At 45.5% G+C, this 15,509-nt stretch overlaps 1 protein-coding gene across 2 annotated transcripts in view; it reads left to right on the top strand.

Moving 5' to 3' along the window:
• PINX1 (PIN2 (TERF1) interacting telomerase inhibitor 1) overlaps positions 1-12,414 on the top strand; it is a 61,893-nt gene extending 49,479 nt beyond the window's left edge. For both annotated transcript variants that reach the window (XM_023924208.2, XM_023924206.2), the window contains exon 7: positions 9,548-12,414. In XM_023924208.2, coding sequence (XP_023779976.2) covers positions 9,548-10,147 — 600 coding nt within the window. In that variant the 3' untranslated portion in view covers positions 10,148-12,414. The remainder of the gene's footprint in view (positions 1-9,547) is intronic.
• Positions 12,415-15,509: the final 3,095 nt, after the last annotated feature.

Genomic DNA, 15,509 nt, shown 5'->3' with positions numbered 1-15,509 from the left:
GAGTCCTCCTTCACACCTGGCTTAGAGGAAAGGAACCAAGCCTGTCACTAGAAAGTGACAACAAAGTGACACAAGGTATTTCTCAGGGGCTCCTGGGCCACTGCTGGTGCTGAAAAACAGGAAATGTCTGTCCCCTTGCCCAGAGGTCTGAACTGGTTTGGATCCATGGATCAGCCCTCCCACAAATCACCCTCTCGGATCAGAGGCACAGAAGAGGCTCAAGTGTCGATTTTCCTTTTGAGAAGCATTTTCTGAGAGAAAGGGAAAAGGAGCAAAGCTTTGATTTAAATTACCTGCTTCTAATGATCCTGGAAACACTTTATTTGTACACAGATCTGCTTTTCTACATTTATTATTAGAAAAGGGCCAGAAGAGGAGTTTGACATAGGCAGGTGTTGTTTTCAGATTTAGAAGCACGTGCAGTTTCCTCTGGCAGAAGCCAAAGCTGTGATGCTGTGACTGTGCTTGCTCTTGGAATTGCTGCCAGAACTCCTTTCTCTCCTCTGGAAGCTTCCAATGGTTTTTATTCCATCCTTTCTCTCAGCATCCCAAATCTTCAGAACCCTCATTGATACCTTTGCTTGTATTCACAATCTGGCTGGCCAAGCCCACTTGTTAGTTCTGTTGGAGTTCTGTATCTGTGGAGCACAGGAAGAAATCCTGAACTCGAGAGTCAGTGAGGGTTTGGTCTCCTGCATCCTTAATAGCAGCTGCCCATTCCACACACGTTACAAAGGGACAATAAAAGGTGCCCAGGGAGTGACAGGACATGTGGAGAAGGCTCCAATTGCTTCTGAGCGCAGCACAGCACCCACAGTACTGGGGACAGGGATGACTGTTTGGATATTTAGAGTCTGGATTCAGGATTAACAAAACAATCTGCATTGATTTGCATCCTGGGCTGATCCAGGGTGTGGGCAGCAGAGGAGGGGAGGGATTCTGCCCCTCTGCCCAGCTCAGGTGAGACCCCACCTGCAGAGCTGCCTCCAGCCCTGGGATCCAACAGCAGAAGGACGTGGAGCTGCTGGAGAGAGTCCAGAGGAGGCCACAGAGATGTTCCAAGGGCTGGACCTGGCTCTGGAGCCAGGCTGGGAGAGCTGGGGGTGCTCAGCTGGAGAAGAGAAGGATCCATGGAGAGCTCAGAGCCCCTTCCAGGGCCTAAAGGGGCTCCAGGAGAGCTGGAGAGGGACTGGGGACAAGGGATGGAGGGACAGGACACAGGGAATGGCTTCCCACTGCCAGAGGACAGGGATGGATGGGATATTGGGAAGGAATTGTTCCCTGGGAGGGTGGGGAGGCCCTGGCACAGGGTGCCCAGAGAAGCTGTGGCTGCTCCTGGATCCCTGGCAGTGTCCAAGACCAGGTTGGACAGGGCTTGGAGCAAACTGGGATAGTGGAAGGTGTCCCTGCCCATGGCAGGGGTGGCACTGGATGAGCTTTAGAGTCCTTTCCAACCCAAACCATTCTATGTTTTTTCTCCTGCCCATTCCTTTAAAATACAGTATCTGAGACTCCTGGTGATTTGATTCCTCACAGATCTATCACAGAAGTGCTGCTGGGTCAGGTCTGTGTTTGGTGTCCCAGCCCCAGGCAGAGGTGAGTGGAATTCCAGGGTTATTTCCATCCTTGTTCATCTGGGACACCTCTGTGAAGGATCTCAAGGCACCTTACAAACACTTTATAAAACTCATAGCTCTGCTGTGAGTTTCATGCAGTTGATCAGGCATGTTCTGTGCTTTGACAGCCTGTGCCAGAGCTGGAGGGAATATCTTCTCCAGGGTTTCTCACCAGCTGGGAAGGGAACTTGGGAAACGTGACCTTCCCCGTTCTGTGCTCGCTTTGCTGGACTGTACTTCCTCTGTTATTCAAGGTGAGAACAGAACAGCTAGAATTGATTTAGGTGCTTTTTGGGAAGATGAAGTCACTGTGTTTGGATCTCTGCATCGTGCCAATAGAGAGATCCTAGGGGAAATCTCTTCCTTTAGTTTTGTTTATATCCAGTCTAAGGCACAGATGTAATTTGCAGGGAAATGCGAAGGAAGAGAGGTTGTGCTGGCCTCAGCAGAGGAGCTGGAGTGGAATGAGATGTCACAGGGATATCTAAGTGTCTCTCAAGATAGGAAAAAATATAAAAATCTGCCATGTGCTGAGATTTTTAACTCTTTCCTTATGTGCCTTCAGCTTTCTGCACCTCCTGGGAATTATCCCACGGTGTGTATTCCCCCTTAGCCTCAGTTCCTGGATTTTACTCGCTGCCTTTGTTGTGCAAAAACTTAAATAAATTTGGTTTTTTTCCTGAAAAGTGTAAGAACAGTAGGAGGAAGTGTGTGTATGCCCTGTGGGACACGGTGCCGGGATTCCCAAGCTGCCCTTGGAAGTACAGGTGCTGTGGCCTGACCAGGATCTGCTCAGGACAGCTGGAATGAATCCCCAGGACTATCGTTGCAATCAAGTCCCTGGCCAAAATTTAATCCCTTGCACTTTTGCAACCCTGTTGTTTCCTGTTCCTCTGGTGTTTGCAGGCTGGAGGCAAAACCTGGCTGAGTGTCACAGTTTTATTGTGCAGCTCCTGTTTCACTGATGGGATCAGGCTGGGCTCCAGCTCATCCTACACCCCTGGAAAGGGATTGTTTATATCACAAACAAATGACATTTTGCTTACCAGGAGTATTCAGCAAGGGAGATGGGGGCTTTCTGTTGTGTGAATTATAAAAATGAATGAAAATTGCTAAAACTGGCCTCTTGGTGAGGTACAGGATGAGCTTTTGACAAAAATATAAAATAGAAGGGCAAGACAGGCTGGGAGGATTTGGATGTGTTTTAATAAAATTCAGCACCATGGAATTTAAAACTGAAATAAAAACTGAATCAGCAAATACAATGTAAATGAAAATCAAGCTCCTGTAGATTGCTGCAGTGGGGTGAAATGGGTGCTGTTATGTGGTGATAAAACCTCATTAGGATGTGATGCCATGTCCAAGGCCAGGCTGGATGGAGCTTGGAGCAGCCTGGGATAGTGGAAAGTGTCCCTGTCCTTGGCAGGGGGTGGAATGGGGTGGGCTTTAAGGTCCCTTCCCACTCAAACCATTCCATGACTCTGTAATCAGAACAGGGATATCATGAAGGATGGTAAAACCTCTGTCTTTTTAGGTTTTACCACTAAGAAAATTGGAGCTGGTCTAACACTCACAGTAGTTCTGCTCCAGAGGTCAGTGATTCTATTAATAACCTCCAGATTATTTTAGGCTTAGATTTATTATAATAAAATTCCTTAGCCTTTTGATTGCTAGAGAAAAAATCTGCTCTTTTGTAGTTGCAAGTGCAGCAAAACTGGATCTTCATAATTCCATGGAAAAACATTATATTTTTTAAAATATTTTTCCTTGTCCCCTTTCCATGAATTACTTCCTAACCTCTCTTCTTCTCCTGGCTGGGTTAGAGGCAGCTGATGGCTCATGTGGAGTGTAGAAGTTAATATCAACTGCAAGACAGCAGTTGATGTTTCATTATATTCTGGAACAGAATTTATTTTAGCAGGAAAGTACTTCTCTATAGTAATTGGAATTTATCCTTTTAACAAGTGTCATTCGTCCAGGTATTGGACATGCAGGATTTACATTCCATTTCCCATCAGTGGATTCATTGTTCTATTGGCATTCAGGATAAATAGTAGTAAAATTAAACCTTCCTATGGATATGTGGCTGGTCCTGGTGATGACACCACCATGGCCAACAAAAATTAGAAGTTGCAGCTGACCTGAATTTTTACCACTTTTGTCCAGGCTGAATATCCCTGCTTCTCATCTCAATAAACCCTCATTTATTTTAACAGGCTACCCATGGAAGTGGTGGAATCATCATCCCAGGAGGGATTTAAAAGCTCTGTGGATCTGGCACTTGGGGACATGGGCTGGTGGTGGCCTTGGAAGTGCTGGGGAATTTTTGGACTCAATGGTGTGAGAGGGATTTTCCAACCTTAATAATTCTATGGTCACCAGGAGGTCAAATTGTGTCCCTCTTTAGGTTTTTGAAGCATTACAGGACTGAGAGATGCTCCTGGAGCCCAGATCCCACATTTTCCATTCCAAGCAAGGATTAACTCCCCATAACACTTCTCTGCTAGTTGTCTGAGTTGCTTTCAGTGGTTGAGACTCCCAGTAGTTGTTGAGGCTTCACAAAGATGCTGATTTTTCCTGCTGGCAAAGTTTTCCTGTGGATAATTTCCATCTGCTGCTTGTCCTTTTCCTCATGAGCACTGGGGAAATTGTCCGGTTTTCCCTTTGCATCAGCCATTTCTGTACTGGGAGTCTGTTCTCAAGATGCTGTCTGCAATAAACCAATTTTCATCAGGTAAATTAAAAGCATTAGAGCCTCCTGGGTACCTGTTCTGATGCCAGAATTGACTGCAGAACTGGTGGTATGTGGCCTTATTTATGCATGTATTTATTTTAATCCTGCTTAAACTCATCAGGCTACAGGTCTTTGTTCACCCTCTCGCCTGTTTGATCCCAATCCAAATGTTAATGCTCGTACTTAACTTGAAGTTGTCAACTCCTTAAAGCAAGACTCTGTCATCGTGGATGTCTGCAAAGCTCCAGAGTGACTCTTCAGGAAATATCTGCAGCCATTCCTGGGATGGAAAGATACAGGGATGCCCTCAGCTCTTGCCTGTCACATTTTGTGCACTGCATGGGGGTCCCACCAACCTCTTGGTGAGGATCTGCAGCAGCAGGAACAGAACAGGATTGTTTTAATCTTATTGTTACAGTTTCTCAGCAAGAAGGTTGGTAAGAAAGGCAGAACAGGGGTGGCTGCATTTTTAAAGCTAAGAGTGATCCTGTGTTTTCCATGGAACCCAGGCTCCATGTGCTTCATCCAGCCCACTTTCTGTCATTTAAGTGAGAGCCAGCTTTATTCTGCCTTTTTGCTCATCCCTTCTGGACTTTGCCTTTTGTGTCGTTTTTGTGAATCAGATTTCACAAAATTGTTGTGAATTAGTACCAACAAAGCAAAGTGATGTAAAATTACTGGCCTTAAGTAATAGTGGTTCCTATGTAGCAGACAGGGATGGTATAAGAGAGTCTTTTATTCCCCTATCTTAAGATTTTAAGCACTAAAATGGAAATATTTGCATTCTGAAGAGGAGGGAAACTTCTCTGAATGAACCCAGGCTGTTTCTGTTGCTCCTGTTGTTGCCAGCACCCTTTGCTTTGCACATGGGTTCTATCTCACTTTTCCTCCCAGGGTAACATGCAGGTGCAGTTCATATTTTGAATATTAATTATAGTAACCCCAGTTTTGGGTTGGAAGGGACCTTAAAGCTCATCTCATTCCCACTTCTGCCATGGACAGGGACACCTTCCCCTAGATCATCAAACCCATTTGATTTCATGAGGCGTCTAAATCCTTCCCACTTTGGGCTTCTTCTCTTGCCAAACTGCTTTCACTGATGTGAATTCCTTTGATAATTGACCATAACCCCCTGTTTTTTCCCTTTCACTAAATAACTGAGAGGTGCTCTGAGAGTGGGATGCCCTAGAGATGCAATCCTGATCCTGCAGGATTCAAGGGAACCAGGATTTCCCTCTGTAAGCTTAGTGTACTCCCTTAATGATTTAATCAGCAAGTGAAGAAAGGCAGAGAAAAACACGGTGGTACAGGGAGTGCTTTATGTCCTTTAGGTTATTTTCCATACATTTCACTAATTACATAAGCAGATGATATTTACAGGAGACTTCTGCCTGTAATTGACCTTCATCTCTTCCTGTGCACTTCCCAGCCTCTCCTTGAATTTTCCTATTGTTTCCTCTTAGTCATTTCACATTTAACACCATGTTTTGAGCAGTCCTTTTCTTTGGCTTGGGACCATCCTACCAGCTCCCCATTCCCAATTCCTTCTCACTTCATCCCCTCAGCTCATTTTTGTGGGCAGTTTTGGAGCTCATGGCATGGACAAACATATTCTCCAGTTACAGCACAATTGCTCTTTCTCTTTTACCTGATCATCAGTTCTCTGGAGCAAGAATATTTCAGTCTTTCATCTGGTGAAAAATTGTCTTTCAGAAGCTGCAGCAGCACAATCAACTTTTAGGAATATATGCCTTATTTTTCTTAGAAATTTTTCTCTGTGTTAGGTCAAGCAGGGGAGGAGTTGCATAAACTGTGAGGGGTTAGAGAAAACCCCTGGTTAGAGTTCAGCAGTGTTCCCATGGCTACTGGGACAGGTATAGCACGGAAGCAGGAATACCTTGGCATTTAACAGCCCTTCCAGGTGATTTATGGTTTCACATAAGCTTTTCCTAAACCCAGAGGTTTTCTAGGGTTGGCACCTCTTTGCTTGTCTCCATGCCCTGTTAGTTCTGTGCTCAGTGGCCCGTGGTTATTAAAATTCTTATCAATAAAGGAGTTTCTGAGCAAGGTTCTTATTTTCTAAACTCGTACATACCTTTGGAACTCCTCTGCTTAACCAAAGGAACATTTGTTTTTATGCCTAATGTACTTCATGAAAAGAAAGAAATGTGTAGAGTTCAGGTAATATTTGCCTTCAATTACAGTAATTAAGTTGTCAGGAGTTGAAGTCACCAAGGCAATGAGAAAATCCTTTCCTGGTTGGCCAGGGGGTAACGGGTGTTCTGGGCCCAAGTGTGTTTTACACATCGGGGTGGGGAGGGAAACGGGTCTGGTCGAAAACCTGGGAGTCTGTTTGTCCTTTTGCAATCCAGGGTGTCAGAGTCCTGCTGTGGGGGGAAGGAAAATGACCCTGTTTGCCTGGGCTTCAGCAGGGGAGGGCCAGGGAAGTGATTGTCCCTCTGTGCTGGCACTGCTGGGACACCTCCAGTGCTGGGGACAGCCCTGGGACCCTCCTGACAAAACAAAACAGGGAGGGTCTGGAGCGTGTCCAGGGCAGGGAACGGAGCTGGGGAAGGGGCTGGAGCATCAGGAGAGGCTGAGGGAGCTGGGAAAGGGGCTCAGCCTGGAGAAAAGGAGGCTCCAGGGGGACCTTCTGGCTCTGCAAAACTCCCTGACAGGAGGGGACAGCTGGGGAGGTCGGGCTCTGCTTCCAGGGAACAGGGATAGGAGGAGAGGGAACAGCCTCAAGCTGTGCCAGGGGAGGTTGAGGTTGGACATCAGGAGGAATTTCTCCATGGAAAGAGTTATTAAACATTGTTGGGGGCTGCCCAGGGAGGTTTGGATTCCCCATCTCGGGAGGTGTCCAAGGAAGGCCAGTACATGGCACTCAGTTCTGGGTGACAAGGATGGTCACAGGATGGATTTGGTGGTTTTGGATCTCTTTTCCATCCTAAATGATCCTGTGATGACATGAGATTCTCTACTTGTAAGGTTAGATCTTATTAAAAACAGGTTTAATATAAATGTAGCTTGACCCATTTACCCTGGGAATTCTGTCTTGTTAAACTTCTCCTGCAGCTCCCCTTTCAAATGTAACCCGTGTGGAGATGTGTGTGGATACATCCTCTTTTTCCCTGTGTTCCACATCCCTTTTCAGGCTTCTTTGCCAGAACTCAAATAGTTTCAGTTACTTCATAACCCTTCAGGAAAACTACAACATATCCCTACAAGAAAAGTCCCTAATTTTGATAAGTGCCCACACAAACATCACAGGAATCTCAAGTGCAGCCTTACTTTCGTTCCACTGGAATAGCTCTCTTGAAAGCAGATGGATGAGGAAATCACCACTCGTAATGCATCACTAATGACACCAATTTTTGCATTCCTGCTCATGGGAGTAAAGGTTATGGATGCATAAGGAGCCAGACCTGGAAAACCTTGCTCACAAACCCTAATAAACCCCACTTCAGCCAGCAAGTTTAACGATGCCCTCAAGAGAGCCAGGTCCCTTATCTGCAGCATCATGCAATAGCTATAAAGTGTGGAGATAAGTGGGGTTTTATCTCCCAGCTCTCTGCTGGCCTTCCCTGAGTATCTGGTTATGGAAGTGAAAGTGGCTGTGAAATCTGACTGCTCTGATTTGGGCAGGCAGCATTCAGGATGTGTGGGCAGAGTGGATGCTCTTACCCATCCATGCATTTCTGAATGGAAAAACAGGGAATTACCTGATTGGAATCCCTTGATGCAGATTTTGTAGAGCAGATTTTGGTGAGGATTCTACACCATCCTTCCCAGCTTTTCCCATCCAGAGGGGGTACCTGGTTCCCTGTGGTGTGTACAAAGCTTAAAAAAAAAAAGCAATTAACGAGCTGAGGGAGCTGGGAAAGGGGCTCAGCCTGGAGAAAAGGAGGCTCAGGGGGGCCCTTCTGGCTCTGCACAATTCCTGACAGGAGGGGACAGCTGGGGGGGTCGGGCTCTGCTCCCAGGGAACAGGGACAGGAGGAGAGGGAACAGCCTCAAGTCACACCAGGGGAGGCTCAGGTTGGACATCAGAAGGAATTTCTCCATGGAAAGGGCACTCAGGCACTGGAAGGCGCTGCCCAGGGAGGTTTGGATTCCCCATCCCTGGAGGTGTCCCAGGAAGGTCTGGACATGGCACTCAGTGCTCTGGGCTGGAGACAAGGTGGGGATAAGTGACAGGTTTGGCTCGATTGTCTTGGAGCTCTTTTCCAACCTGAATGATTCTGTGATTCTGTGAAAATTTGGGACATTTCCAAAAGTCATTTGCAGCAAAAGGCTGTACCACAAAGGCTTTGTTTTGAGTGCTTTGGTATGTATGTGAACAAGCCTTAATTTCAGCTGCCTTCCTGGTTTGTTTCTTTTGTAAATCTCAGACAATTTAACAAATTATACATTTCCATCTTGTGGCATTTGTTGCTTTCTCAGTCAATTCTCTTCATGCCATCCATAACATCCAGCTCCAGAGCTATACTTTGCTCTTAGTTTGATATTTCCTTTCTACAAAGGAGACTTCACCTGCAGCTGGAGATGAGCAGCTCTTTATTCCGTGTCTGCAGAAACCTTGTAAGATGTAACCTGTGATGTTGTTTGTGCCATCTGATAACGTGTGATCAAATGGAGCCTGTTTAAATAACAACATCTGGGACACCCTGACAGCAGAGCAGCTCCGAAACAAACATTTCCAAAGATCAGATAAGATGGAAGAGATGCCTCAATGCTGGATTGCTCCCTGGATCACAAGTTCCTTGCTGAAGAGTTATTCCAGGCATGGGATTTCCTTTGTGCCACAGGCTAATGGATTGCAGTGGATCATTTTTCATGCTGGTTTATGTCTTGCAGAGACGTGTGCTTTGTAAAGTCAGTGTAATGCACTGAGTATGACAGTGGTAGACATGAGTTATGTAGGAGTAGGTAAACTAAGGAACTCAAAACAACTGAAAATTGTCTTGGCTTGTGTTTTCTTGCTGCCTTCCCTCCTTCCACCTCTTTTCCCTAAACCCACAGCATCTTCCACATTAAGGGCTGCCTCACTTCCACCCAAATCTGCACTTTCACAGTTAATTTTCCAAGCACCACGTTGCTTTTCAGTATTTTCCTTATTAGTGTGCAGAAAACCAGCATTTTGTTTAAAGCTGTGACTCCTGACTCACTCCTGCTCCTTTCTGTTCCCTTGCAGGAGGATATTGCTGATCCTGACTCCCAGGAAGAGAAGAACAACTGGCTCTCCAGCCCTGGAGATGGTTCCAATACAGTGAAGAGTGTTCTCACTGTCCAGGAATATTTCGCCCAGCGCATGGCAAAGCTGAAGGGATCCCAGAAGGAAACAGAAACAAAGGTGGAACATTCCAGCCCAGCAGCTGACGAAGCTGTGGAGCCTTCAGAAGAGCTGGAAACCAAAATCAAAAAGAAAAAGAAGAAGCAGAAGAGAGATGATGAGGCAGAGTGGACAGAGGACTGTGAGAAACCAGGGAAAAAGCCCAAGACAGGGAGCTCGAATGGAAAAGAACTGGATAATCCACTAAATGAATGTCACAAAAGGAAAAAAAAGAGGAAACATAAAGAAGAGAATGAAGGAGAAAACATCAGTTGTGATGAAAATACAGGCAGTGGAGAAATTTCTGTGGGAATGTCTGAGGGGGAGGAACTCAGCGCAGAGGAGCAGGAGGAGAAGCAGAAGAAACGCCACAAGAAGAAGCACAAAAAGCAAAAAGAGGAGACAGGGGAGTGTGGGGAAGGAGCAGCCAGAAAGAAAAAGAAGCACTGCAAGAACATTTAACCCTTTCAGGCTCAGGGGTTGAGTCTGTGTTAGAGAGGCTCTGTGTAAGCACAGCTCCATTCCAGGCTTGGACACTGCTCCAGCTCTAGCTGGGACAGGCTGGATCTAAACTCAGGCTGGATCTAAACTCAGGCTGGATCTAAACTCAGACTGGATCTAAACTCAGACTGGATCTAAACTCAGGCTGGATCTAAACCCAGCTCTGCCAAGGGAAAACGTGGCAAACAGGAGCAACATTCAAAAGGGATCCACATGGAGGATTTCACATCAAGACTGTGAAAGGCAGGGAATGACTTTCTGCTGCTTCACACTGACTGTGTTTTTCTCAATCCAGGAAAGAAAAATAAAATAAAATAACCCTCGTACTGCCTTTTTATTAAAATTGTTTTCACTTGTGAGAGCCCAGCTCTGCTTCTGGAAGCAGGAGGGGGTTTGCAAAGCTGTCTCTGTTTTCTCATTGATTTTTGCAACATGGTGTCCAATTTTTACATTCATCTCTTTTTACATATAAAATGAATGTTATTTCTTCCCAAAATGCTTACTCTGATTAAAATTTTGCTCCTGAGTGTCAGCACTAAAGGATGAAATAAAAAGACCTCTCTGTGCCTCCAAACCATTCTCAAACAGTTGTAACTTTGCACCAAAGCTAAAGGAAATGTGTATGAACCTTATAATTTATTAACCATACCTAAATCTTTGATTTCCAGGAAATACTCAGGAGCTCTTCACAGGTACCTCTGGAATCCAGAAAGCTGCCTTGGATAGAGTCAGGTTTATTCCTGAAATTGGGAAACCAATAGATCTTGAAAGCACAGTCAGATTGCTATGGCCATTCACACATTGAAAACTTGCAGTTTGGATTTATAACCAGAGCTTGTTTCTCATTGTAAGCCTGGAAATAAGGAATGCTGGAACTGGGCACTGCCACAAGCAGTTTTATGGGAGATCTGAAACACTCAGTGTGATTTTTGGCATTTTAATGTCACTCAGAGCTGTCAGAAGAGATGGGTAAGCCTGGAAGTGGTGGAATGGGAAGAAGGATTCACCATCCTGGTGTCCTGTTCTGATACTTCTTTGGCCACAGCAAACTTGACAGCACAACCCTGAACACCAAGCCAGTTATCCTGGCAGAATCCAGCATCCAAATCCATGAGCTGCTCATTTCATCCAGGCCTGGCTGGGTTTCATCAGTGTAAATCTAAAACATCCCATTGGCTGCTCTGCTGAAGAAAATGGGTACATTTTTATATTGTCTCAGCTCAGCAGAGTTGCTTAACATGGTCTGAGGAACATTGTCAAGATGCAGATGTTAATAGGGAAAAGAATTTCCTTAAGCTGCCTTTATTGTGCAGAGGAGGAAGCACCCAGACCACATGGATAGTTTGGTTGCAGCTCAACTCCTCCTTTTTTTAAGATCTCTTGGTTTCCAAAGCACCTTTTTTTTTTTCCCTGCCCTCAGGACATGCTCATTCACTGCAGCAAAATGAAGTTTCACTTCTTGTATGGGAGAACAAGATGCCTTTCCCTGGATTTCACATGCCAGGGGCTCTAACCCTTGTTGCATCTCCTTTTCAGGCTGTACAATTATTATTCGCCATAATCTGTCTGTCCCTGGCTTCCTTAAATGAAATACCACCAAATACCATCAGTTGTTGTCAAACTGGGAGGAAACTTCATGCTTGAGGTGAAAAAATCATCTTCTCAGTGGAAGAAGACAGCAAAATAATGTTTTATGTTAAACTGATGCATCCCTCCCGATTTCTTGGTCACCACAAGTTAGATTTTTTATTATGAATTTTGTTATTAGAATCCAAAAGCCTGATTGTTTCCAGTTATTATTTTTTATCTCTTAACCCAACTAAACTTTACAGCCTCTCTGGGATTTCAGTTTAAAAAGGTGCTAGTGAAGGAATAAGGTTTCCTTCTCCAAATACTGCTGGGCTTGTTTGTTTGTTCCCTCTGTGAATTTTCATGTTTCTGTGTGCTGATTCTTGTGGGTGCTTGGCCACATTCCAGTGTCAGTTACAGGAAGAATAAAACCAGCAATAAACCTTTAAATTTGTGCTGTTGCTCCTGTTAAATTCAGGATACCCAAGACTTAAATCTGGCTCAGATGAAAGTATCAGCTACCAATGGAAGATTCTCTATTTCTGAAATAAATACACGGCACTTTATCCTGGGAAATGTGGAATTTTAATGTGCCCCAAGCTCTGCATGTGGTTGTAAGAGGGGAAAATCATAATAAATAAATAATCATAAATCATAAATTGCTTGGATTTGACAGAGGCAATTTATTTAATTGCTCTGCTCTGTGTTTGTGGTCAGCATTACTCAATGAAAAGCTCTTCTTAGCAGATCCTGTCCAGTGACATGGATGTTTCGAACAAGAGGAACATGTTTCAGAGTAATAAATTACATATAGATATTTTGGTTTGTTTGTTTCTAGTGGGTTTTGAGTTCGGTTTTAACCCAACTCTGGGTTTGGCAAAAAGGCCTTTTTTAGAAAGCACAAGAAAAAGAATTACGTCAGTGCCCAGATGGTGGAATTAGCAGAACGCGAGCACAAAGGAACGACTCGGTTTCATTTCCGCGAAAATCAGACTTTCAAACTCCGAGGCCTTTTGTTATAAATTCATCCATTGTACTCACAGAATGAGGTGGCTTCCAGTGAAATTACCTGGACACCAAGGAAAATGAGATTCCCTGCGCTGCCGTCGCTCCGGAACGGCGAACGACGCACGCGCAACAAAGATATTAAAATGTTTTCAGTTTTGGTAACCCCGGGTCAGCAGTGACTGAAGGAAATTTTCCTTTTTGCTTTGGGAACATTCCAACACTGGTTTCTCCTGAGTTGTTCCATTCTTTGCAGGGATAGGGCTGTTCTTGGCTTTGAGGCTCGGAATTTGCTGCGGGATCCACAGCCAAGGAGGTGATTGGCAAGTGCAGTGTTAGAGCAGCAATAATGGAGGTGGAATTGTGCTTGTAAACACCTGCAGGCACCAAACTACCCTGGGAAGTAGAGACTGTGGAAAAATAGTCCTGGTACCATTGTTGGACCCAAATCTGCGTGAACTTAGGAGTTTTGTCTTGACTGTGGAGCTTTCCTTGGAGCCAGGGGTGGGAGATGGCACGGGAGCACCCCAGGTGAGGGCCCAGACATGTGGTAAAGGCAGAATTCCTTGAATTTCCTCCCAAGATGTTCCAGCTCTCATGCTTCACACACAGCCAGCTTAAAGCAGAGGCAGAATTGCAGAATCATGGAATCACTGAGGTTGGAAAACCCCTCTAAAATCATCGAGTCCAACAATTCGCTCAGCACAGCCAAGGCCACCACTGACCCATGTCCCCAAGTGCCCCTTAGTAACTACCAGGGGTTTTTAAAGCACAGATGCAAGGCACCATTAAAGATTTCAGAATTTCAGAATTTCAGAATGGTTGTGTTTAGGTGAATTTGAGTCCATTGAGATGCAGCTGCTTTGTGACTTTTGTGAATTTAAGGGGCTGGAGCGTGTCCAGGGCAGGGAACGGAGCTGGGGAAGGGGCTGGAGCACCAGGAGAGGCTGAGGGAGCTGGGAAAGGGGCTCAGCCTGGAGAAAAGGAGGCTCAGGGGGCCCTTCTGGCTCTGCACAACTCCCTGAGAGGAGGGGACAGCCGGGGGGGTCGGGCTCTGCTCCCAGGGAACAGGGACAGGAGGAGAGGGAACAGCCTCAAGCTGTGCCAGGGGAGGTTGAGGTTGGACATCAGGAGGAATTTCTCCATGGAAGGGGTGGTCAAACATCAGAAGGGGCTTCCCAGGGCAGTGGAGGAGTCCCCATCCCTGCAGGGATTTCAAAGCCCTGTGGATGTGGCAGCTGGGGACACGGGTCAGAGGTGGCCTTGGCAGTGCTGGGGAATTGTTGGACTCGATGTTCTCTCAGGCATTTTCCACCCTAAACCCTTCTGTGGCTCCTTGAAGTGTTTGGGGACAGCTCAGCATCGTGTCCATGGCTGCAGTTTTCCTTTCTGCTGCCCTGGTGCTCTCTGCCTCCAGCTCCTCAGCTCTCAGCAAGGACAATTAGCTGCATTCATCAGCGTAATTAACCAATTTTCTCCTGTTTAAACACACGAGAGCGAAGCTGTTGCAGCATCCACCTTCAAAAGGCACAATTTACGTCACGAAACCTCCGGACCTGCCAACACTGAGGGGAGGAAGGAAGCTCCAAGAAGAGAGGGAAACCACACAAAGTACTGGAAACACCGCCCAGCATCACACCTGGCTGGAAAAAAAGATCTGGGGATAGTGTATCCTGCTGGATATGGGGTGAGGATTGTGGGCATCCAAAGCCATCCTTTGCCTAATTCCCCCTCAGTCCCGGGCAGGGACCCCTAGGAAAGGCCAGAGCTCAGAGAACACGGGACAATAACCAAGGCTTTTCTTTCTGTACCTGTTCCATCCCGGGATAAATCAATTTTTTTCTTGGATCAGCAAACTTTTAGTGATGTGGAACTGGGGAATGCAGTACAAATACACAGGTTTGTGTTGGCAGAAGTGGGAATATCGTAAAACAAATTGAAGTTCCCATTTGTCTGCCAGTAAAAATCTGCTTCTGAGTCACTCAAATACATTTTTCTCTTGTCTTTATCCATCTTTATAAATTTAAAGGTGTGAGAGAGAAACTCTTCCTAGTTCCTTTTAACCTAAAGGCACTAAAATATATATTTTTGTAACCTTAAAACTGCATTTTAAATGTCGTAAGAGCAGAAATTTTCAGCACCATGCTGAAAAATTTAGCATTTGGGGTGGGGGGTGGGGGGAGTTCTCTGCATTTTTCTGTATAATGGGAAAGCTCTGGGGTTTTTTACCTAGAAAATAAATGGTCCAGGTGGTAATCCCTGGGGAAAACCTGGTGGAATCAGGGAGGATGGGCGGTGCACAGAGTTGGGAACTGCAGCACTGAGGGAATCTTCTGCTGGGAACCCCCAGCTCTCTCCGCAAAAAAACTTCCCTTGGGAGCCAAGGGTTTCATCAATAATTAAGGAAGATGTGAATATTGAGCTAATTTAGGATTTGCACTTTCTCACAGATTTTAATGTCCCTGAAGGTTGGTGGGGTGCGAGGTGAGTGGTGGGGGGGAATGAAAATAAACAAAATAAACCCTCCCTTTGCAGGAGTAAAATTCCAGATGTCAGATCCACCCCCCTAAAAAAAAAAAAAATAAAAAAAAAAAAAAAGAGAGAAATATTTTTAAAGAGAAGGTCCTTCCACGTAGGGTTCAGCCACTCATTTTCTGCCTGGCCCTTGGGATTTGTTGCCACTGTTCCCCATCCGTGAAAATGGGGGAGAACAAAGCTTTCTTTCCCCCCTTTGTCTGCTCCGTCTATT

Source organism: Cyanistes caeruleus, chromosome 2 (assembly GCF_971803275.1).
Source record: "Cyanistes caeruleus chromosome 2, bCyaCae1.hap1.1, whole genome shotgun sequence".
Classification (NCBI taxonomy): domain Eukaryota; kingdom Metazoa; phylum Chordata; class Aves; order Passeriformes; family Paridae; genus Cyanistes; species Cyanistes caeruleus.
This window is presented reverse-complemented; position numbering and strand designations above follow the sequence as displayed.